General features: G+C 32.2%; 1 protein-coding gene across 4 annotated transcripts in view; it reads left to right on the top strand.

The window, feature by feature from the left end:
• TRAPPC8 (trafficking protein particle complex subunit 8) overlaps window positions 1–24,639 on the top strand; it is an 83,526-nt gene that overhangs the window by 41,246 nt on the left and 17,641 nt on the right. For all 4 annotated transcript variants that reach the window (XM_045849653.1, XM_045849652.1, XM_045849655.1 and 1 more), the window contains 13 exons: window positions 2,863–3,087; window positions 4,164–4,272; window positions 6,324–6,518; window positions 6,940–7,070; window positions 9,354–9,428; window positions 9,914–10,040; window positions 12,176–12,330; window positions 16,832–17,274; window positions 18,578–18,725; window positions 20,393–20,489; window positions 21,737–21,805; window positions 21,897–21,955; window positions 23,874–24,047. In XM_045849653.1, coding sequence (XP_045705609.1) covers window positions 2,863–3,087; window positions 4,164–4,272; window positions 6,324–6,518; window positions 6,940–7,070; window positions 9,354–9,428; window positions 9,914–10,040; window positions 12,176–12,330; window positions 16,832–17,274; window positions 18,578–18,725; window positions 20,393–20,489; window positions 21,737–21,805; window positions 21,897–21,955; window positions 23,874–24,047 — 2,007 coding nt within the window. The remainder of the gene's footprint in view (window positions 1–2,862; window positions 3,088–4,163; window positions 4,273–6,323; window positions 6,519–6,939; window positions 7,071–9,353; window positions 9,429–9,913; window positions 10,041–12,175; window positions 12,331–16,831; window positions 17,275–18,577; window positions 18,726–20,392; window positions 20,490–21,736; window positions 21,806–21,896; window positions 21,956–23,873; window positions 24,048–24,639) is intronic.

Raw genomic sequence — 24,639 nt, 5'->3', positions numbered from 1 at the left:
GAGAGATCTTTATTAATTTAGAGAGTTTTCTTGGAGCTTTGCTGGAGGTAGAGAATGGTAGCAGCAGTGAGATGGTGGTTTACTGTAGATATAGATAGGCATGTAGATTTAGTAATCATTTCTATCTTTCAGGGACTGTACTAGGAGTTGAACATACCCCCATAAAACCAACAAGGTCTTCTCTATAAGGGAGCTTTTTAACTGGTAGGGGAGTGTTAGTATTTTTTTAATGTAGTTAATATGAGTTTTTAGGGCATACACTTTTCAAAGTCTGTGCTAACCAAAACATGCTAGTATTTTTATATATTAAAGGTACAAAGAAATAAAGGTGTTCAAAAATTACTTGAAAGTTCATGTAAAAATGCTGTATTTTTAAAAAACCAGCATTTGAAGATTGAGTTTCATCCTGTATTTTTTGGAAACTGCTGTGTTTTAGAAAATATGTGAACTTGCTATATAGTAAATGCAAACTGGAAAAATATTTATAAAATTAAATGTATTTTTATAATAATTGATGTGTACTCCATGAGTTAGAATTTCTTAAGCTCTGAAGTGGAAAAAAATGAAAAGCTATGATTTTTAACAGATCTTTTCCAGAGTAAGTGCAGATGCATCTGAAACATGTTATTATCCCATTGTTTGTCTTGCATGCAGTGTTCTGTTCCAAAATTTACAAGATGTATTAAACAGATGGTTTCCTTTGCTTAAACAGAAAATTATATACTCCATTAGGAATGATCTTTTGTGTCTTATTTTTAAAAAGTCATCCTTTTCCCACATCTTTTGTGAATGGTTTCATTTGTGAGAAAGATTTGTCACTGGAACTGGAAATGGCTGGTTTTACATTTACCTTTTGAAATGATAGGGCATGTAGCAAATACATAGCAAGTTTAAAATCCTACATTTGTGGTAGGTGGAGATACATTTGCTATCAGGCCTAATAATCATCTCTAATTGTAGTCGTCTCATGGAGTTAAATGATTTTAAGGTAGCTGGTTTTGCTGTTTTGTGACCACTGTCCATCAACTTCAATCCCAGAAGTCTCCTCAAACAGTATGTAGAAACCTGCAAGTATGACTAGAAATGCAGAGGTGTAGGAAAAACAAATACATATGTTACTGAAGTTGGTCAAGAACAGTATCTTCCTGGGAAGATAGGGCACATAAAGCACACACAATTCTTAGGCCATTGTTTCTGAGAACTACCAGCTTTTTGTGACAATGCCATTACAAACAGATGCGTGTGTTCACAGGGATGAGTGAGGATGGCAGAGGTTATTAGATAGTAATGCCATTTCTCTCAGCCTTTTCTGATTGAGAGTTCATGCTGAGTTGCTTTTTTGTCCCCAGAAATTTTTTATAGTTTTTTCATTAAGAATATGAACAGGGCATTTAAAAATAGAACCAGCATTGTAAAATATTAAAAATCAGTAAAAAAAAAAAATATTAGGAAAGTGCTGGGGAGAGGGATTGTGTTTGTGTTCAGCAGACTTTAGATCTTTGTTACCTTTCAAATCTCTTCAGATAATTTTCCACGAAATCCTCAAAAGTGTGCTTGAACTTGATACTTACACACATTTGATTATTTCTCTGTATCAGTTTTTAAGATTTAGTATTTGTTCTTTTACTAAATACAAAATGGAGATTAGGGTTATTTCCCCCCAAGAAATGTCACTTAAAAATTGTTTTGAAGCAGGCTCAAATTTCAGGAATAGTTACAAATACTTTTGTTTACCTGAGCCATCTGAGAGTTGTCTACCTAGTGCCCATTACACTAGGGCATATATTTCCTGTCTCCTAGAAACAACTTTTCTTCTGCATAACCAAAATACAAAAAAGTCAAGAGCTTAGTCCTCACACATTACTACTGTCAGACATTATTCAGGTTTGACAGTAGGCCATACATATTCTTTGTATTATAGAAGAAGGATCCTTTGACTTTTGTGACCTTGGCACTTTTGAAGATTACAGGCCAATTATTGTATAGAGTGTCCTTTAATTTAGGTTTTTCTGATGTTTCCTTATGATGAGATTCAAATTGGGTGTCTGTATAGGAATATCACAAATGAGAGACTATATTCTTCTTATTGCATGCTGTCAACTGGTAAATGATTTTTATTTGCTTTCATTCTCTCTTTATCAAGAAAACATTTCTTAAAAAAAGCAAACAGTTCTGGCTATATATGGTACAAAGTTTGAATTTTCCCCAGGACAGAGGAGTGGGTAGAAGAGTATACTCTGAAGCAAAAGGTTTAGTGGAGGGAGGCCTCTTTCTCTGTACCAAATTTCATTTGTAGGACAGAAGCTGTCTGAATTTAGCAGGGGGCAGTGATATGTGATTAACGCCAAATATCTGCTCATGGATGTGGCAGGATGGAGCCAGCAATGGGCAAAAGAAAAGAATACAAATTTGTGTGTGTGTATGTGTTCACTTACATGTGCACTTTTAGTGAACAAGTAGTATTTCCATTCAGCCCAGTGCAGTGGTATAGAGAGAGACAACCGTAACAGAATTGAGACTTCATAAGATAGTTCTCATTTGCAAGCTAACAAGCCTCTAACCAAACCATGACTCCATATGCTACTGCTTTGGGAACCCAGATGGTTTTTCATGAAGTCATTATTATTCCTGACTTTTAGACTTGTTGCCCTTGGACAAAGCAGCTATTTGCTCTAGGACCTCTTGGTTTTTAGTAATTATTGTTAGGAAGTTTTCCAAAATGTTAGTTTCATTTTCTTTATTATTCTAATCTTGGAAGAACCAGTTACTAGTCACTTGATTTTGTGTGTGTGTGTATGTGTATGTTTTTCAGTCCAAGAGAAACTTAGATTGTAATACTTTGTTTTGTTTATTTTCTTACAGAAAAAGCATGCTTTACGCTGCTATTGTCAAGCCATGCAAGTTTACAAAGGAAAAGGCTGGTCTCTTGCAGAGGATCACATTAACTTCACTATTGGGCGCCAATCCTATACTCTTAGGCAACTGGACAATGCTGTGTCTGCTTTTAGGCATATTTTAATTAATGAAAGTAAACAATCTGCAGCTCAACAAGGGGCCTTCCTCAGAGAGTATCTTTATGTTTACAAGGTGAACACATAGTTTCAGGATTAGATAATAAAATTACATTTAAGTTATTATTTTCACCAAAAACAAAAAAAGCTTATTTAGTTTATCTGGTAGGAGTCTAATAAAGTGATTTTATTTGGTTGTATATAATTATCTGTCATAATAAAATGTAAGAGGGCTTGGATTATTATTAGTCATAGATTTGAGTTATATTGCCCTTCCACAGTTATTTGAAAGAGAATTTTAGTATTCCAGTAAATACTTGATTTGTGGCTGTTCTTGAAATCTTAAAGAAATTAGATGCTTTCTGAACCTTTTCATTATTGTGTTTTTGAGATTTTTAAAAAAATCCTATTTGATCTTATAGTATATTGGGTCCTCTACCATCCTTTGGAAAGCACTTTCCTTTCTTTTCCCTATGAAAGGTGAGGAGGTATGGACCTGTGGGAAATAGACAAATTATTGTCTATTATGGTGTAACCCAGAAAAAGTAAGAAAAGACATTTCTGAGACAGATAGGAAATGTAAAGCATTGTTTTATGGGAAGAAATAGAAGTTGTCATTTTTTTCATGAAGTCCTATGAATAGTGAAGGTGGGATAAGAAAAGTAACTAGGTTTATAGTCATGATATGTGAAACAGTTAATTTCTTGTATTACTGTTCTTATTGTATTACATATTTTTCCATATGAACAAAAAGTAAACCTACTTTTGCGTACTCCTGTATTGTATTTCTGTCCTATAGAAAGTAACTGCCCTTATGCTTTTAGAATTTTGGCAGATAGGATGGTATAATGAATTACAGGAAGTAAAATGCATACCAAAATAATGTTTAGAAGTTTAATATCAAAGGGAGCTAACTGGCTGAGTACCCCTAGGAAGACTTCTTGGGCCCAAATAAATAATCTCTAAAGGTTTTCTTAGCTATAAAATTTTATGACTGATGTATTAGTAAAAATGGCAATTTTTTCTTAACATATTTTTAATACCTGTGTATTAAAAACGAACCTTTCTGTACCTGTGTATTAAAAATGAGAAAGCAAATAGAAATAAAGGGAAGTTTTCTCAGAAATTTTTTTTCTTTTGTATGTCTCCTAGAATGTAAGTCAGCTATCACCAGATGGTCCCTTACCGCAGCTTCCTTTACCATATATTAATAGTTCAGCAACACGGGTTTTCTTTGGCCATGACAGACGACCAGCAGATGGTTAGTAAAGGTTTTTTTGGTCTTGTTACCTGGTGACTATTTATTTTAAAGTTTTTTTTTCTTTCTCCATTTAAGAAATGATGTGTAATTATTGAAGAATATTTGAAAAATAAATACTAATATACCATATCACCTATCTTCCTGCCACCTGAAGATAACCACTATTGTATTGTTTTTCCTTATCTTTAAGGAAACTATAGCATAATGGCTTTTCTCATGTAATATAAAAAATGCTCATATATATATATGCATAACCCATAGACACAGACAATATTGTGGTGATGTCCAGAGAGAAGGTGTTGAGGGTTGGGTGAACATGGGCAAAGAGGGGAGAACAATGTCAACAATAACAATGAAAAAAAAAAAAACCAAGTCATTGGAGTAAATTGAATTTTAATTTTCTTAAAAAGAAAGAATGCTCATCTTATTGTATAATCTAGATAAACATTTTTTTATCCTCACCTGAGGATATGTTTATTGATTTTTAGAGAGGTAGTGAAAGAGAGAGAGAAACATTGATGTGAGAGAGAAACATCAATCAGATTGAACCTGCAATATACGTATGTGCCCTGACCAGGAATTGAACGCACAGCCTTTTGGTATACATGATGATGCTCCAACCAACTGAGCCACCTGGCCAGGGCTTGATAAGCATTTTTTTAAAAGATTTTATTTATTTATTTTTAGACAGAGGGGAAGGGAGAAAGAATGAGAGGGAGAGAAACATCAGTGTGCGGTTGCCTTTCATGCACCCCTTGCTGGGGACCTGGCCTGCAACCCAGGCATGTGCCCTGACTGGGAATCAAACTGGCAGCCCTTTGGTTTATAGGCCCACACTCATTCCACTGAGGTACAATAGCCAGGGCTTGATGAGCATTTTTAGTGGCTATAAAATATAATATTCAATGCATACAAAGTACTTTATTTTCACATTTGCTTGTTATATAGTTGGACTGTATCTGTCTTCTATGTATATAAAAGCACATGTGCGCACACACATATATAAAATCCTCTTGTAGGAGAAATTTTTGTGTATAAAACTTGTTTCTTAATTTTTTATTATGGAAGTTTTCAAATGTACTTAGAAGTAGAGAACAGTTGCCAATATTCTGTTATTCTTGTTGTAAGACTTTTTAAAATACAAGTTTTTTCCTTAGGATTGAGCCTTAGAATGACAGTACTAGGTTAAAAATAAAAATATATTAAAACTGTTGATGCATGTTAAAGTAACTCTAAACAGTCTTATATTTGAGCTTAATACTTCTTGACTAATTTGATATTTTATTTAAAAAGTATTTATCAGGTTGTGTATAGCAGTGTTGTTTTTTGTAACAAAAAATGAAACAATAGCATATGAGTTGACAAATTTTGGTGTGTTCATATAATAGACTCGTGCTATAGGACACAAGTGAATGATTTCTCCATGTTTCAGCATGGATAATACAACATAATGTTGAGTGATAAAAGTTGAAGAATGATAGATCAAATATAATTTCATTTATATATTTGAAACATACAAACTAGTTCTATGCATTGTTTATGCATATACTCATATGTGGTAAAGTTAAAAAAGAAGTGGATGAGAATGCTGTGCTTCACTTTAGTAGTAGTTCCAGAAAGAAGTGGTGCCAGTGGAGATGGAGGATTGAGGAGGGTTCCACAGTGGAGCACATCAACTCTATCTGTAACATTTATGTTATAAAAAATATTTGGGATTATATGAGAGAAGGTGACTTTTATTAAATTTTGATATGCAATTATGTTTTATATTCTTCATGCTTTTTTATATTTGAAGTATTATATAAAATTACTTGTGAAAGACTAGAGAAAATACATTCTTTCAGAGTTGGAAGGAAAAGAGCACCAGTATTATAAGCAGAATTCCAGTTAGGCTGAAGTTAATAAAAGCATATTTTTCTCACACATAATTGGAAATAGGCAAGAGTGCGTGTATACATGTATTTCTTTGGATAACTTAGGTTTTTATTTAAAATATTTCATTTGAGGGTGGGTATTAATAAATGCATATTTAATTTTGACACATTTTTTAGGTGAAAAGCAAGCAGCTACTCATGTCAGTCTTGATCAAGAATATGACTATGAATCCTCCCAGCAATGGCGAGAACTTGAGGAACAAGTGGTGGCCTTAGTTAACAAAGGAGTAATTCCATCCAATTTCCATCCTACGCAGTACTGTTTGAACAGTTATTCAGATAACTCAAGATTTCCACTTGCAGTTGTAGAAGGTGGTATACTTGAATTTTTACATGTGGATTTTTATTTGTTTATTTTATTTACCGTAGATTCAAGATAATTTTCTGTGTGCCTAAAATCACTGGGAGCTGGAGATGCAAAAATAAATTAGGAATTCAAAATTTAGTGAGCTACATTTATAAAACAAAGCAGTGGGGGTTCTAATACAGGTAGATGCATAGTGCTGTTGGAATGCAAAAGGGAGAATGCCATTCTTTAGTATAGAGAAATTGGGGGGATTTTTTTGAGGAGGTAGTTTTAAAACTGAATCCTGAATAAGTAAACATCTGCAGTTGGTAAAGGGTAGTTAAGGCAGAAATTCAGAGCTATGAAGGCAAGATATGTTTAGAGAATTCAGTGTAAGATGAAGTGTGGAGTTTATTAAAGTTATTAATTTAGGCATTTCTTTTATAGAACCAATAACAGTAGAAGTGGCTTTTAGAAACCCTTTGAAGGTTCCACTTTTGTTGACTGATTTGTCATTGCTCTGGAAGTTTCAACCTAAAGATTTCATTGGAAAGAATAATGAAGAAGTTAAAGAACTAGTAAGTTTTTAAAAGGTATTTGTAAATAAACCTGTTTCAGTGATAGCCTAACAGATTATGTAATAACATTTCAACTTCTCTGTTTAGTGAGCTATACTTATTCTTTTTCATGCTTTTTTCCTAGTTATAAAAAGTATGTTGTATTCTTATTGTTTAAAATTGAGAATACAGAAGAACATAAGGAGTAAAAATACAGCTGTCTTTTTAGTATTTAGAAATAACCATTTTAACACTTTTCTATGTATCCAATAATTTCCATTTGTATTTTTCCTCATGTATGGGATTTTCTCATGTTGTGTATATTTTTAATTCTCTGTTGGTTTATATGCATATTTGATTTTAAAATGTCTTAGTATTTCATTTTTGCATAATATTCATTCATATGGATGATCTATAAGCTAGTCTATCTCTTTGTTGGTAATTATGTTGGAAGTTTCCTCATAATCATAGTTGTTTACTCTCATAATCATTCAGTGGTGAAAATTTGGGTGCATAGTTTTTTATTGTGATTAATTCTGTAGGAAAGATTCCTGGGCATGAAGTTAGAACATTTTAGGGAACAATTAATATTCTATTTGCTTCTCAAATTATACTAATGAGCTTCTCATAATCAGAATATAGAGTTGGATATCTCATCTTTGAAACATTAAGTGTTCTTATTTATATAAAAAAGTTTATTTGATAGGTTAAATCCCATCTTACTATTTTATTTTTCATTGTATTGATTTCTAGTGAAGTTCTTCTATGTGTATATCTTTTTTATTGTGAATTATCTGTTTATAGCCTTCATATCTATTTATTTATTTATTTTCTCACTCATGTTTGTGATAAATTCTTTATACATTTAAGGTGTTATTTTTGAAGCAGGAATGACTCAAGCCAAGAATTATTGTTACCCAGCTGAGTATAACAAATACATTTTTACCTAGTTACTAGTTTATTCACCAGTTATCTATAAATTTTACTTCTCTATACTACCTTGCTATATGCTTTAATAATGTGGTAAAAGTTATTTTGGGACTGGGAAAGATCCCAACATTTTCGTGCTTTTATTTCTGAAGGGAGAACTTGAAGGACGCCTGTTGTACTAACTTTAAACTATTTGAACTTTTGAAGTATTTTGATTTTTTTAAAGATTGCCTTACTTAAAGTCTTGCTGTTTAACTGAAGACATTTTTTGATTATTTATACCGATTGTGAATAGTTTGAAATACTGAGATTTACCAGGCTCTATTTTGACTTGAATCTTAGCAACCTCAGTCACTTTTCTAATGTTTTATGGATACCTGAAATAAAAATCAGAATACTATGAATACTTTACTCTTGGAAAAGGTTTTTTTTTTTTTAAATCTGTTAGCTTTTTAAGTATATTGGTCTGTTTCATAATTAGATTTTATAGGATGTTTATTAAAGTTAAGTGAACATTTTTCTTGTGTATGTTGAAGTTACACTTTTTCCTATAAATTGAAAGCTCTGGATTTCTTCATGAATTTCTTCTAGTTATGGTCTAAGATGCTGAACTGGAATTTAGGGAAATGCGATCTTTATTTCTTTTGTCAAATAACTCATCTCATGGTAAAAGTCAAACAGTGGTCATGAGGATCAGGTTTACTTTGAGTGAGCCAGTGGATCCTGCTTTGGTGCATGAGCCATTGATTTGGAGTAGATAGGCCTTTTTTGCTCTACCTACAGCCCTTAGTGTCCACTAATCCTTTTTTTTTAATTCTCACCCAAGGACATTTTTTCATTGCTTTTTTAGAGAGAGGGGAAGAGAGAGAAAAACATCACCAGCTCCCTTCTCCTATGCACACCCACTGGGGTATGAGCCCCCATGGGGTGGGACCTGCAACCTGGGCATGTACTTGACTGGAAGTCAAACCCAAAACCCTGAGATCTATGAGATGATGTTCCAACCAACTGAGCCACACTGGCCAGGGTTGCCAGTCTTTTATATATCCTGTTTAGGCTGCAATACTCTTACTGTGTGTAGTTAACCAATTTGGAAAAAGAGGCTAGTTGAAATAATAGATGGAGAAATTTGCTCTTATTGCAAGATTAAATTAAATGGACATGTTGGCCACTGTTACATGGACATTTTTGCTGCTACTACATGGTTTTACTGCAGTTGTAAAAATAAACTACATTTTGCTTAGGACATACTAAGAACCTAGTAAATGCTAATATAATTACTGTTATTGTTTTTAAGTATTGATATATAGGAATGTTGTAATTTGATAATTTATTCATTAGGATGTGTTTTTTACAAAATAATTCATTTTCTAGGTAACAAGTGAACTTGAAATGATTGGAACTGAAGTTATTTCAGAATTCTTAATTAATAGTGAAGAATCTAAAGTGGTAATTGTTTGATTTTTTTTTTTCTGACTTAAGCCTTTCTAAAAGTAAGATGAAAACATTTTAAAAATCAGTTTATTCAGTTTGTTTTATATCTTAGTTTACTTAAAAACTAAAATTTGGAAGATTAGGATACTGGAATTACACAGGAGGAAATTGGTGGGAAAAGTAGGTTTGTGGTGGTCTTTGGTTTGTTAATTTCCTGAGGAGCCTGGTGAAGAGTTTCTGCTTTTTTCTTGGGGTCAGTATGATACTTGGTTGACCAGAATATTTTGATTTTTATTAAAAGTAATGATGAAGATCCAGGCCTCTGTTGAAGTTAGAGATTTTCTTTTGTAGAAAGTGCTTTCCAATAAAGAGGTATTAGTTGATGATTTAAAAGTTTTAAGTCATGAGTTTACATTTCTGTAACATTACAGAATTTAGGTATTACACTATTTGAGATATTATGAAAACAGATAATAAGAGTGACTTAAATATCTCCACAGGCAAGACTAAAGCTCTTTCCCCATCACATAGGGGAGCTGCATGTTCTGGGAGTTGTTTATAATCTTGGCACTATTCAGGGCTCCATGACAGTAGATGGCATTGGTGCTCTTCCTGGATGTCACACAGGTAAAGCTATAACATTGCTGAACAATTAGAAAACTCATACTTAATTCAATCTCCATAGAATAAAATGAATGAAAATGATGTTATTTTTTAAATAGGCTTAATGTACTTGGAACAATGAATAATTTGGATTATTTTAAACTCTGCTATTGCTTTAAAAATAAACAACTTTATTCCCTTCTAGTGTATTTTTTTAATAATTCTTAGTTTGTACCCTATGTATATTTCTTTTCTGTTACTGATCCAATTTTAGTAAAGTCTAATCAAATATATTCTAACGATTGAGATTTCTGCAGCCAATATAAAAACCATCTTAGCATATTCTATTTTTGAATACTGTCTTTTTTATAAAACATAGAGCAAATGACATTGGATATTAAACACCTTAAATTCTGCAGTCTATCCTGTGAAGAGAGTAGGATTTTAGTGTTAAGATGATATTTTTGGTGCCTCAATGATATGTTTTACAATTTTTATAAGAGTAAAGCTACAAGATACATATTTAACATAGTTTACTTTTTTCCCTTTAAACTCTGGGAACCCTTCTAGATCTAATATTATCTTATAATTTATACTAGTTATCTGAATTTTAGGTGACAAGATGCCGGGCAATTTACCATAAAATCCCTTACTTCCAGCCCTTTATTTTAGTAGCTGTTTTTTTAAATTTATTTTTTAACAAATTTATAGCCTTGACAGACTTGAATTTAGTGTTCATAAAAGCTGATTATTGCTTTTGGGAAATCTTTTGGGAACTCTTGGAAAGTTTATTGGTCCTTTTAATCTTTGGTTCATAATTTCTACTTGTCTGCATATCAAGGATGATTCAATACAAAATTTTTTTTCAAAGCGAATAGAAGTAGAATGACTCCATAAGATTTCGGAAATTAAAAACAAAAAGTTTACACCGAAGTTGAGTATGGTATTGTGCATTTTAGTACTATATTTGTAATTCTTGGTTGACAAGCAGTAGACTAGTAACATTTATACTCTTGCTAATTTATTACATATTTTAAGTAAGTTGAATGGGCATTAAGTACTTTTTGAAGATCCTTTCCTTTCCCACTTGCACATACCTAGGATCTTAACCTAATACCAAAGTTATGGTTGTCAATAAAATATAGATCATTATTTTATATAAGGTACTGAATGTATTTATTAGTATAAGAATTGATGTTATTTTAGGATGTTAGTGGGAGCAAACCCTGAATTAACTATTAAAATAAGTTGCATCCCATAAGCAGAATTTTCGTAATTTAGTGTAGTCATTATTTTGTAAAATGCTAATAGGGATCTGGATCAAACAAAGTACAGGAAATGCCATCTTGTAAGTCTGGTCTGGGAATATCACAGTGACCATTAAAGGCTCTGAACATTAAAGGCTCTGAGTAGTCCTGCAGGAAAGATAGTTGTATACACTTGATTTCTTTTTTCACATACACACTGTGGAAGCTTTTGGGGGAAGTCTCACATTAATATTAAATGACTTTAATTTTCTTCTTGCAATCTATTGAGAAAATGTAGTTACCCAGAAATATTAGTATATATTTACTATCAGTATATATTTTTATAATACATATATTTGAATATGAGTAAAAGTTAAAAGTTATTATACAGAAATATTAGTATATATTTTATTATCAATCTATATATTAGAATATTATATTTGAATATGACTAAAAGTGAACTGTTGATCTGTTTAATGTTTTGGATTTTTTTTCCTTTGAAAATAGATTTTTTTTCATAGCCTGTGTTGTTGGTCCCAACACAGCTCTTCTCTCAGATAGATCTTTTTGGTTAGTAGCTATTATAGTTAAATATAGGTTTCAAAAAATTTCCGAAACTTAAAATTGGTATCTTTTACAGTGGTACAAGATGACCAGTAGTAGTCTTTTGATACAATAGTAGTCTTTCTGCAAAGTAAGTAAATCCTAGTAAAATGAGAAATTAAGCAGCATAAAATATGTGTTTAAACATGAAAGAAAATATGGATAATTCTCTGATTAATGATGCTAATAAATACTAGTCTAGAATTTTTCTAGAAATAATCTGAAACTTATAGTATTCATATATCAGGCTAAATTGGTATCAGTTAGCATACCAAGTTCTGTTAGGGCATTGATGGTTTTTTATTTCAGGAAAACATTCCTTGAGTATGTCAGTCCGAGGGAGACAAGATTTAGAAATTCAGGGTCCTCGGCTTAACAACACAAAAGAAGAGAAAACATCTATTAAATATGGTCCTGATCGAAGATTGGACCCCATAATCACTGAGGAAATGCCACTGTTGGAGGTATTTCGCTTTTTAAAATTTCATGGGTTTAATAATTTATTTGTAAGTTCATATGATACTTAGAATAAATTAATTTTAGACTTTAGGTTATTGACATTACAGTGTACTGTACATTAAAATTATTATTAAGCTAGCATTAACTCTAATTCACAAAGCTAAGGTAATTGTGCAACTTGGCATTAAGTCTTAGCCTGCTTATAAAACGTGGCCCTTGAAATATAAATGGAAATTGGGAAAACATTTCTTAAAGAACAATTTTGTTGTTAAAATCAGTGGCTTTTTGTAAAGTGTAAAAATGACGTGGGAATGAATGCCGTAAAAAATTTAAGCAATGTTGATAAGTATATCAACAAAAAGCAATCTTTCCTTCCCCTTCTTTGTATCCCACCCCTTTGCTACTTTCATGCCATATGAATTCAAGGTCTTTTAGTTGCAGAAGACAAGCTGATGGCTAGTTTGCGCAAGCCAAGAAAGAGAAATATATTACTTAGTTGAAGGATATTGGAATATCTCATGGCAACTAAAATATTATAAAATAATAATAAGTCTCAAAGAAAAATAAGGACTCAGCAGCTCCAGGGAATATAGCATAAATGTTTGTAAGCCTTAAAGGTAATTGCTTTTGATATGATTTAGTCTTACAACTTTCAGTTTTTGTGGCACTTTAAGACAAATTTCAAGTTTCTGGAAGAAAATTCTGGCTCACTTTGGATCAGGGGCCTACCCAAGAGGCAGCCCAAAGGCAGAGTTATGAAGTATAAGCATGGACACTGGAGGGCGGTCCTTCCTCCCGCATCCTCAAGTTTTCCCAACAAGGGGAGCTACAGACTTAGCCACTTACTTTCAAAAAGTGCCAGCGATACCAAATTATTGTTTCTCTTTTCAGACTTTTCATGGTTTACTTACATATAGTTTTAGTAATTATAAATAGAATCATACTGCACATTTTATCCTGTGACTTGCTTTTTGTCCTTCACAACATAATTTGTTCCCATTTAATAGAAACTCTTTTTTACAGCTAGATATGCTACTCATTATTTACCTTGTAACTTATTTGAACCATTTATCTATTGATGGGTGCGGTTCTAGTTTTCATCATGACTGACAGTTTTTCAGTAATCATCATTATATATTTTATCCATGTTCTAGTTTAGATAAAACTTTAGGGATTGAATTGCTGAGTCATAGAGTATATAATTTTAAAATTTTGCAATATACTACAAAATTACCTTCAGCAAGGCTATAGTAATTTGTACTTCTCTTCAGAGTGGGAGTGAGCATTGCCTCATATCTATGCAATACTGGGTATTTTCAGGGTTTTTTTGTTTTGTTTTTTAACGTTGCAAATTATATTGGTGAAAAATGACAATGCCTTTATTTTCATTTCTCTGATAATACAAGGTTGATTATTTTTCATTTTTTCATTCATGATTTTTTTCTTCCGTATGTCCATGTAATTGCCTATTGATAGCCTTTTAGTTGGCTATTATTTCCCTTCTCACATTGGATGGTTTTTCTTGGTACTAATTCTATACCAATAGTGGTAGTATAGGTACCATACTCATGAAAATGCTGATGTGTGTGTATTGAGGGTAGGATATAGCTGAGCTGCATATATTCTCCCCACGTTTTACACTTGCTTGATTATGCTGCATTTAGAGTTGTGTAGGACAAATAAAAGACTTACAGGCTTACTTCAGTGCTAGTTTTTATTGATTGCTATTTTGCAGTTATTTTAACTTTAATTTGGTGTCTTTCACTATGTTAGGTTTTTAACATATAAAAAGTCATATCTGAGAGTCTTTTACTTTGTTGCTTCTAAGTTTTATAATTATTTACACAGACTTCCCTAGTCAAAACTTACACAACTTTATTTTCTAATGTTTATTTTTTAATTTTAATTCAAGGGAATATAATCTTCTGAATTTCAAGGGGTAGGGATCAAAGTTTGTTTCTAGTCTCAGTTACCATTAATTGAATATATTATACCTTCTTTCTAATACACTAATATTCTGAAAGTACTCATACCCTGTTTAGTTTAGTTTAGTTTAGCTTTACTTTTGTTTTGGGTGATAACTATTCTGCTTGGTGCTATTCCCTCATTCCTTTCTGTTTCAATACCGTACTCTTGCTTTATCATCTTTTTTTTTTTTTTTTTTAAATCCAGCAAGCTTAGTCCTTCTCAGAGTCTTTTCTTTTTCTTACACTTGTGCCATTATTGTCCAAGCTTGTCAAAGTCCCACAGTAACATATTGGATTTTTCGTAGGATTGCATTGCTATAGGTAGGAGTTCTAAGACTGAAAATGGATTGAAATGAATTGGGATCCAAATATTATTTTAGGGTTATTCACCCTTTCTAGTTTAGAAGTCACTAATAACACATTTTGCTTGGAATTATGCACATAAGAATTTGCTAGAGCTTAGTTTCAAAGGGGAAGATTCTGTCCTCTGATTAAAGTTGAGATCAGTCAGTAGAGCACCGCAAAATACTCAGTTTTTATTGATTCTGCTACGTTATAACTGTCATTATATGGTATCAATTAAATATTCTCCAGTTATGATTATTAAATGTACAAATGGTTTTTAAATGCAGTGTTTCTCACATAATCTGTTGTTATAGATAGAGTTTTACTTTTAGGCTTCTGCCTAAGTCCCATTTCTAATTAACTTACCGTAGAAATTTTCTTCATTTATAAAATGAGAAGGTTGAATTAGATGATGTTTCATTTTAAATGCTGTTTAACTCAACAGTCATTAAATTTACATTCATCTTGGTTTTGATACTGGTAGTTCTATACTTTTTTCTTATGTACCATAGTGGTTTTTTAAAAATTTAATTGATATAGATGCAGTTTTCCTTGAAAGAGGGTATTTTAGCAGAGGACATCTTATTCTACATAATAACAACTGGTGTTTGGTTGATTTAAAAAAAACCACAATAGATCTATATCCTAAATATTTTACCTTAATTGAAAACATACAAATATACATTTATTCACTATTTTGAGGGGAGTGGATTTAGGTCAGAGGCTTTTGCTATGAATTCTTTGTGTTGGTATAGGTTTTCCCATAAGAGTTTCATTTTGTTTTTCATTTATTCAGCCACATTCATAAGTTGTCATTTTAAATTTCCAGGTTTTGGTTGCTTCAGAGTGGGAATCTAAAGATAATTGTTGAATAGTCTTCAGTACAATGTATGTCTAGATTTTATCTACAGAGGAAAATGATACTTTCAGATATAGATGGAAGCAGTTTACATAATACTTATTTTGTTAATAGGTTTGGGAACAAACAGGGACCTAAAAAGGAGTGGAAAGCAGACATAGTAGAAAGGTTCAAGCCTGTGAACTAATGTTCAATTCTGTAAACATCATTCATTACTTTCAAACATGTCATGATGGTGCTTAGTTAAGAGACCTTTTATTAAAATGTTTGAATAGACAGTGATAGACATTAATACTGATTTTTTAAAAAATTGTAGAATATTTCTATTCCTAATATATCAGAAATATTTTATGGAATTTGAAGACTTTAAGGGAGTAGTGAAAGAAGTTACCCATCTACAGTGTCTGGTGAAATAATCTCTCCATTATGTATTTATCAAAACAAACCCAACAGTTACATAACACGGTAGGCATAAATACGAATATACACACACAATTTCTAACAATTAAGACAAAAAGTGACTTCCAAAACACATCTGGCCTCAGGATTTCAGATGAGGAATTGTGGACCAATCCTAAAGAAGCAGAAACATGGGCTAACAAAATCACCTAGTAAGTTATTTGCATTTAAAGGATCCTTAAGTATAAATGTCAGAACTACACTGACAACATCTGAAAATGGAGAGATACAAAGATAAACAGTATGAACTAAAATGTTCTAATGAAGTTATGGCTGGCAATCCCAGAGAAGCTGTGAACCATATGAATATCACATTAAATGGGAAAGGCTGTAAGAAGTCCTCATTAATTGAGTCAGCTTTTGTTTCCATATGAGTTACTGAAGCTTAAGGTTCTTAGGAGCTTTTGGGGTTTTCAGATTCTGAATATGAAATGATGGATGTGTGTTCTTCCTTTTAAGACCTATAGTATATTTTTTCATTTTAATGGTGTATAAATAAATAATTGAGCTACTTTTCAGGTTCACATTGATAAGGACTTTTGACTGATGATTATTCATATAACCATGTTGAATTACTTGTGACTTCTCTTGTCCATAATCCACACAGTTATGAAAGTTTTGCCAGTAACCCTCTTGTTATTGACATTTTACCTTTAATTCATAACTCTGAAATCTGCGACTGAGAAACATAGGTTTCTGTCTCATCCTCTTTTCTTAAATGGAGTTGTAAATTACCATATTCAGGGAAATATCAAAGAGAATTAATAAAAATATTTGCAAACCGTTCGTAAAGAATACAGCATCTTAAAGTGTCATTCATTAGGGGGTTGGAATTTTTAACAGACAATATAATAATATTTTTTCCCTCCAATGCAGGTGTTCTTTATACATTTTCCTACAGGGCTCCTCTGTGGAGAAATCCGAAAAGCATATGTAGAATTTGTCAATGTCAGCAAATGTCCTCTTACTGGATTGAAGGTTGTTTGTAAACATCCAGAGTTCTTTACTTTTGGTGGTAACACGGCTATTCTAACACCACTAAGTCCCTCAGCTTCTGAGAACTGTAGTGCTTACAAGACTGTTGTGACAGATTCTACCTCTGTGTGTACAGCACTCACATCATCAGCTTCTTCTACAGACTTTGGCATTGGCACAGGAAGTCACCCAGAGGTGATTCCTGTTCCCCTTCCTGACACTGTTCTTCTACCTGGAGCTTCAGTTCAGCTACCAATGTGGTTACGTGGGCCTGATGAAGAAGGTGTCCATGAAATTAACTTTCTGTTTTACTATGAAGGTGTTAAAAAGCAGCCTAAAGTACGGTGAGTATTGTAAAACCTTTTTAAAAATGTAACCTTCACGTTTAATATATGTGCACAAATTAAAATAAACATGTTGGTATTTGTTAACATGTCATCCATTGTTCATTAAGAAATTACTCCAATTTTGTCTGATGTTTATGTTTGAGGTTGTTCCTAATGTAGCTAGCTGTGAGTTCTAGGAGGCTAGAAGTGAAAAAAGGCTACAATAATCTTTTTTAGTGGCTTCTCTATCTATCAACTTCATGGTTCTTTCATACAACTAGCTGTTCTGGACAGAACTACCACATGATAATGAAATTCACCTTGTATATGAAGATAATCTGTCTACAGTCATCCTGTTTCAAGAAAATTATTTTACCTTTCTTTCTATACTAATGCCCTTGCCTCTGCCCCTCTCTGCCCCACGGAAATGTATGAAAAAAATGTACATGTATTTGCTGAACAGATGAGTAGAGTGGTGTTATAATGGGGATAAGTGAAGAAATCAAACCTAACTGGCTCTCACAAGGACTGTAGGCTATTATATTATGTAGCAGAATATTTTAGTTAAGTGATAATGCCCTTGTCATTTTTACAAAATTAACTAGAAGTAATTATACTGTGTTTTTAGAGAAATGAAATAGTATTTGTAAGCGTTAAGTACATTTTACATCCTCAGTAAGTGCTAATTTTCCTCAAGATGACAGAGAGTGCTCTGACCAAGACAATTAGGAAAAGACTGTGTAGAATGTAGTAGAGGTGAAATGAGCTTCCAAGGAAAGTAAAGATTTCAGAATTTGCATATCAAGAGGGATAGGCAAGAGAATAGTAGGTCTTCATGAAGCTGTATATATGAATGAAGATTCACAAGATTTCCAACCTGAATGAGCTAATTTGGCCACAGTGTAAAACATACATTAAGGAAGTAAAGGGAAATGAACCTTGATATGTAAAACTTTATTGTGGAGGGCCTTGAATGCCAGGTGAAAGTTTGGAGTTTACTTAGTAGATGTTCAGTTACTTTGAAACCACTGTCAGAGAAGTGACATGATCAGGACATTACTACATGATTATTTTCATGTGCTCTACAGATGAGTTTGATGAGCAGGGAAAGTGCCTAGAATCAGGGAGACTAATAGTATCCTTCCAAATTGAGAAGAAGAAATTGAACTTAAGCCAACTAGATAATTTTACTTTATTGTATTCTTTTTGTTTGTTTATTTGGTCCTGACAGTGATGAGGTTTTAAAAGCTTTATTTGGAATTAAAGAATCATAACACAGGGAGAGGTTTTTAGATTAAATTTGCAATTCTTTTTTCTACAGTCACAGAGTATTAAGACATACAGCAGTTATTTGTACCAGCCGATCTTTGAGTGTACGAGCCACTGTCTGCAGAAGTAATTCTCTTGAGGATGAGGAGGGCAGAGGAGGCAATATGCTAGTCTTTGTGGATGTGGAAAATATCAATACTGTAAGTTGGTTTAAAACTCAATGTTTTGCATTCTGTTTGAAGTATTTCTTTTGTTTTAGTAATGGATTTTTTCTTTGTTCACAGTACAGTGTAAGCTCGGAATTTATGAGTGTTTTTGTAGAATAGAGTGTGAAATAATCCTAATTTTGTATTGGCTTTGTAATTTTAAGTATCTTTTTAAGTAAAAAGGACCTGGTGGAATAAATATGGCACATATTCATATGATATATAGCCCCACATGCCAGTAATTCAGCCCAGAGGAGACCTCATAAAGTATTTTCTAGTCTCATCATTGAGAATTTCTTGGTGTAATTAAATTTATGAAGTTCTATGAGGATTTCACATTGGGTATTAATTTGATAACCCTTCACATACATTTCTGACAGTACCATTTTCTTTATATAAAGTATTTCAGCCCTGGCTGGTGTGGCTCAGTGGATTGAGTGCTGGCTTGTGAACCAAAGGCTGGTTGGTTCAATTCCCAGTTAGGGCACATGCCTGGGCTGCGGGCCAGGTCCCCAGTAGGGGTATGCAAGAAGCAACCACACATTGATGTTTCTCTCCCACTCTTTCACCTTCCCTTCCCCTCTCTCTAAAAATAAAATAAGTAAAGTCTTGAAAAAAATAAAGTATTTCAAACATTTTACCATTCCTGTTTATGTATTTGAAATAAAAAAAATTTTTTTACAAGAAGGGAATGTGATCTTATAATTAAAATAGAATCTTAGCTTCAGATTGATTCAGTTCAGATACTTATTTGAAATATTATTAATTCTACAGTGTACTTTATTTTTAGCTTCATAGATATGTAAAATTACTTCTTTTTAAGATATTTAGGATTAATGCATTAATGCTTTGATGATCTTTCCCAAAAAATCATTATTTGTAAGAGGAAGGAAATTTTAATTTAAAATTTTCTCTTATTCAGGAGAATAAAAAATTATATGCAGTTTAAATAACTTTATTCTATGTATATTGGCTGTGTATTGGGATTCTGTATTGTGAGTATTTTGTTTGTTTTGCCTCAGTGGGAATGGGATAGCTCAGAAAGATCAGAAGAAATAAAAATGATAAAGTTCTGATTAAAAATTGACAACAAATAATTTTTGATCTGTTAAACACTGCCAGTAACTCATGAGTCACTCATGATAGATCTAATAACTGAATACTTCTAGTGCTTTAAAATTTTCCACTAGGAATGCATTATAAACATATTTCTTAATTTTTTTTAATCCTTGCCTGAGGATATTTTTTTTATTGCTTTTAGAGAGAGAGAAACGGGAGGGGGGAGAGAGAAAAACATTCATGTGAAAGAGAGAAATATCAGTGGGAGAGAGAAACATTGAATGGTCCCCTCTTGCATGTGCTCTGACCGGGGATCGAACCTGTGATCTTTTGGTCTATGGGTAATGCTCTAACCAACTCAGCCACACTGGCCAGGGCCAAACTTACTTCTTAGATGAAATGTTGGCTTCTCTCAGAATATTAAAAAGGGGATTTAAGTAACTTAAACTTCATGAAATGTATATTATTAATTTATTTTAAAATGAAATTTTCATCTTATGTTAATCGATACTGACTTTGGTACCAGTGTGAATATTGTTTTCATTGAAATACTCTGTTAATACTCCTAAATCCTCAATGATTCTTTCATTTATTTTTCATAGAGTGAAGCAGGTGTTAAGGAATTCCATATAGTACAAGTATCAAGTAGTAGCAAACACTGGAGGTTACAGAAATCTGTAAATCTCTCTGAAAACAAAGGTTTGTGTGTTTTTCTCTTTGTAGTAAATTCTGACATACCTTCATTGCTTGATTTTTTTTTTTTTCAGAGTAGTACCATAATCTAAGGTTATGGGTGTCTTTCTTATAATTAACATTATTAAGTATTAAGTTGTGCCTTCATTAGTTGATGTTACTATAAATCAAATTACTTATTTTAATTGATTCTTTTCCATTTTTTTGTTCCCTTCCACACCTTCCTATTTGCATTTTTTCTTTTTTTATTCATTTGTAAAATTAGTACCTGAATACATGATCCCTTTCAAAATTTTAAACAGTATAGGAACATACAGACTAAAAATGGAAGTTTTTCTTTTTGTTTCCTTTGCCATTGGAAAGCTGGGTTTTTTTGTCAGTAACTATACTGATATGTACTGATATGCTCTTCTGTGTATTTCCATACCTATATAACATTTTAAAAAAGAATATGCATACTTGTGATATATATTGACAAATTATTTTTTAGAATATTTCTACCAGTTTATTATCTTGCCAGTAATGAGATTATCTAGTAATGTAGAGTGAAGCTAGGAAAATGATATTTGCTCTTTCTGGGAAAGTATTGTATGATAACATATTCAAAAGATATAAAGATGTTTAAACCCTTAGCCTCATGGTGATTCTTATTTTTGGAATTTATCTGAAGGAATTAACTTACAATATGAGAAAATCCATATAGTCAAAGCAGTTTATTGCAAGATTGTGCTTATAGGGCAAAATTCAGTGTGGCTTTAATGTAGATTTAGCTGTGATTAAGACTATTTTGTGGTCATTAAAATATATTAGCATTTTAGAGGTGTTTACAATGGTGGAAAGATACATCATAGCAAAGTATATGCATAGAACAGTACTGGTACAAATCATGCATATTATGAAGAAATACTGAAAAGAAATGAAGAAATGGTAGAGTGGTGAGACTTTGCCTCCAAGTTCTTATATTTCACACTTCCTGTTTATCTGTACTGTCAGATCGATAGGTACACACACGTACACAGACACATATGAACATGTGTTTCAAGAACATTTAGTTTTATCCTTTTTAAGAGCAGAGTTAGATTTACTTCATTGAGATGAAAGCAAAGATGTTTTTCATTAAACATTTAACGAAATAAATAAATATTATAATTATGCATTATTTTCCAGCTTGAGGAATTCTGAATAATGAGTTAGTTGCTTTTATCATGTTATCAGCTAAGAAAGGTTTTTGAAATTTTCTCTTTTCTTTCTAGATGCCAAACTTGGCAGTAGGGAAAAGGGAAAGTTTTGCTTCAAGGCAATACGATGTAAGGAAAAAGAAGGTAAATTTATTTTATTTTAACATTTCTGAATGGTCATTTTATATTTCATGCCAGTGATATGATTTGTTTATCCCCCCCTTTTTTTTTTTAGTTGCCACACAGTCATCAGAAAAATACACCTTTGCAGATATCATCTTTGGAAATGAACAGGTATGCAAATATGCACAGTAGCATTTGATTTTAAAAGTCAGAGTTCTGGTATATCTGCTTATTTTGGCAAAACTATTGCTTTAGTAATCCCCAGATTATTTGTTGGATGAACTTTGTTGGGTTTTGACACTTGACTTCATGCTGGAAAACAGAACAGAAATGCTATATAGATTTGTACCATTTTGCCCTGGCTGGTGTGTCTCAGTGGATTGAGTGCTGGCCTGCAAACCAAAGGATTACCAACTTGATTTCCAGTCAGGACACATGCCTGGGTTGTGGGCCAGGTCCCCTTGTAGGGGGTGAATGAGAAGAAACCACGCATTGATGTTTCTCTCCCTCTGGTTCTCCCTTCCTTCCCCTCTCTTGAAAAATAAGTAAAAGCATTTAAAAAAATAGATTTATACCATTTTAATTAGTTAAAATTAACTTCCTTTTGATCACATGAAATAAGTATAATCCTTGGGATTAAAAAAAGAAACAGTATTATATGATGTAAACTGTCAGAGAAAGTGGTCACAGTGGAACATACAGATGATAGTCCTTTGAATTTTGGTATGTTATATGGTTTTGAGACCCAAGTAATAAGGTTTTTTTGTGATTTTTAAATGTATTACTGTCTAGGGCAGTGATACTCTCAACTTCATTATTTATAAGAATTCCCTAGAGCAATTGTTTTAAAAATTTCAAAAATGTTCAAAACCTCTGATTCATTAGATCTTGAGTGGAGTATGGGAATTTGCATTTTCTACCAGCCCTACAGATAATCTGAAGAGGTGATCTGGGAACCTGCTAAGGAAAAAACTGGACCAAGGGTGTGAAATTCCATGTAGTTATGCCCTATTAGTGTTATTATTCCTTCCTTTTATTCTTTCTCTTGATAATTTCAAACATCCTTATACTTTTGTATTCCTAATTATCATTTGCCTTCATCTACTTACACTTTGTGACTGTCTTTTAATATTTTGGAGAAGCAGCTATTCAGAAATAGCTCAGAGCACCAAAAGTCCAGTAATTCCAAAACAAGTATGACTTTTATAGATACTGCCCTTCCTGAACGTTTGAATTTAGCTTTCAGGATTACATTAGTTTGTTTTGTTATTTTCATTTCTAAATTTGACATCGCTAGAAACATCATCAGGACCCTTAAATTATATTCAGGTTGTAATTTTTACTGTATTTGTTGCTAAATACTTTTGGATAGGAGAATTGAAGACAGAAACAAAGGCATTTTTCCCTTTTGATGAATCTGCTTGAGTAAATAAAACTTACAAGTAATACAGATAAATGAGAAAACTGTAGGGGAAAAATTACTCCTAATGAGGCAAATGTATATATTTATTAATAATTAACTTGAAGCATAACATCTATATAATGTAGCATATAATTCAGGAAATCATAAATAAGAGAATTTATAATGAAATACAATATTCCCTTAGTTAAGTGAAACTTCATAGTTCTGAGCCCATTTAAAATTCTTTTCTCATATTTTCTCCCTTCAAGTATAAAAGCCAAATTAATACCAGTGATACTATATGCAGTCTGCTTGATTGGATATTGCCCTAGTGTTCTAAGTATTTGAATGAGAAATACTTCTGTTATTTTAATAATAAAAAAATACTTTTCTACAGTTTATCTTTTTATTCATTTTCTTAGAGCTACCCATTCATCCTCCCTGGATGCTTGAAAGGTCAGATTAATATCACAGCATTGTAGATTATTTTAAAGTAACATCTTTAAGATTTAGTGTAATTTGTACGAGATATTTTAGGTGTTCAAGTCTTAATGTGGCCCCCCCTATATTCAACAAATTGACAAGAAATTATTGAGTAAGCCTTTGTGTAAGTTATAGAAATATAGATTTGGCAGGGTGTATTTAATGGAAAACAATTATGTAGACAAGTGATTTTTCTTTTTACAGATAATAAGTTCAGCAAGTCCATGTGCAGATTTCTTTTACCGAAGTTTATCCTCTGAACTAAGGAAATCGCAAGCCCAGCCATCGGTGCATACAGAAACACAGTCAATAGAGGATGCTGTGAGATTAATTCAGAAGTGCAGTGAGGTGGATTTGAACGTGGTCATATTATGGAAGGTCTGTGTTATATTATTTTAGGAAACTTTGCTTATAGATATTTGATTCTTAAGCTGAAGAACAACCGCAACCTGCCCTTTATGTTTTCCTTTTTAAATGTTCCAGTTTCAGTATTGAAGTTGTTTTATAGTTTAACATTTCTATAATGACTTTTTTGCATAAAGGAAGAACTCATTTAAATTAGATCACTTTCATCTCTGTTATTAGTTATAAATGGTGTTGAGAATACTGTAGACATGATAAGCTTCATGAAAGCCAGTATTATTATTAAACTGTTTATTGTGGGCATTTTCAAACTGAAATAAAAAGGAAAAAGTAGCACCATAAACCTCTTGATACCCATTACTCATTTGTTGCTCTTCATTTTTCATCTTTCCATTTCCCTGTCTCCTTTGTTTTTTTATTTTTACCTTCCTTTATTTTATGCTGTAGTGTATTTTTTTAAATGGTATAATATTTTATCTGTAAATGCTTCTGTATGTACTTATAGCACATAAAGGCTTTCTTGTTTAATTCACCCCACAGTACTATTATCTCAACCAAATTAATTGAGATAATACTATTATCTCAACCAAATTGATAATTATCTAAC

This window comes from Phyllostomus hastatus, unplaced genomic scaffold (assembly GCF_019186645.2).
Source record: "Phyllostomus hastatus isolate PE091 unplaced genomic scaffold, TTU_PhHast_1.1 phas_contig_80, whole genome shotgun sequence".
NCBI classification, from domain to species: Eukaryota; Metazoa; Chordata; class Mammalia; order Chiroptera; family Phyllostomidae; genus Phyllostomus; species Phyllostomus hastatus.
Note: the sequence above shows the minus strand (reverse complement) of the source record. Positions and strands in the feature narration are given on the sequence as shown.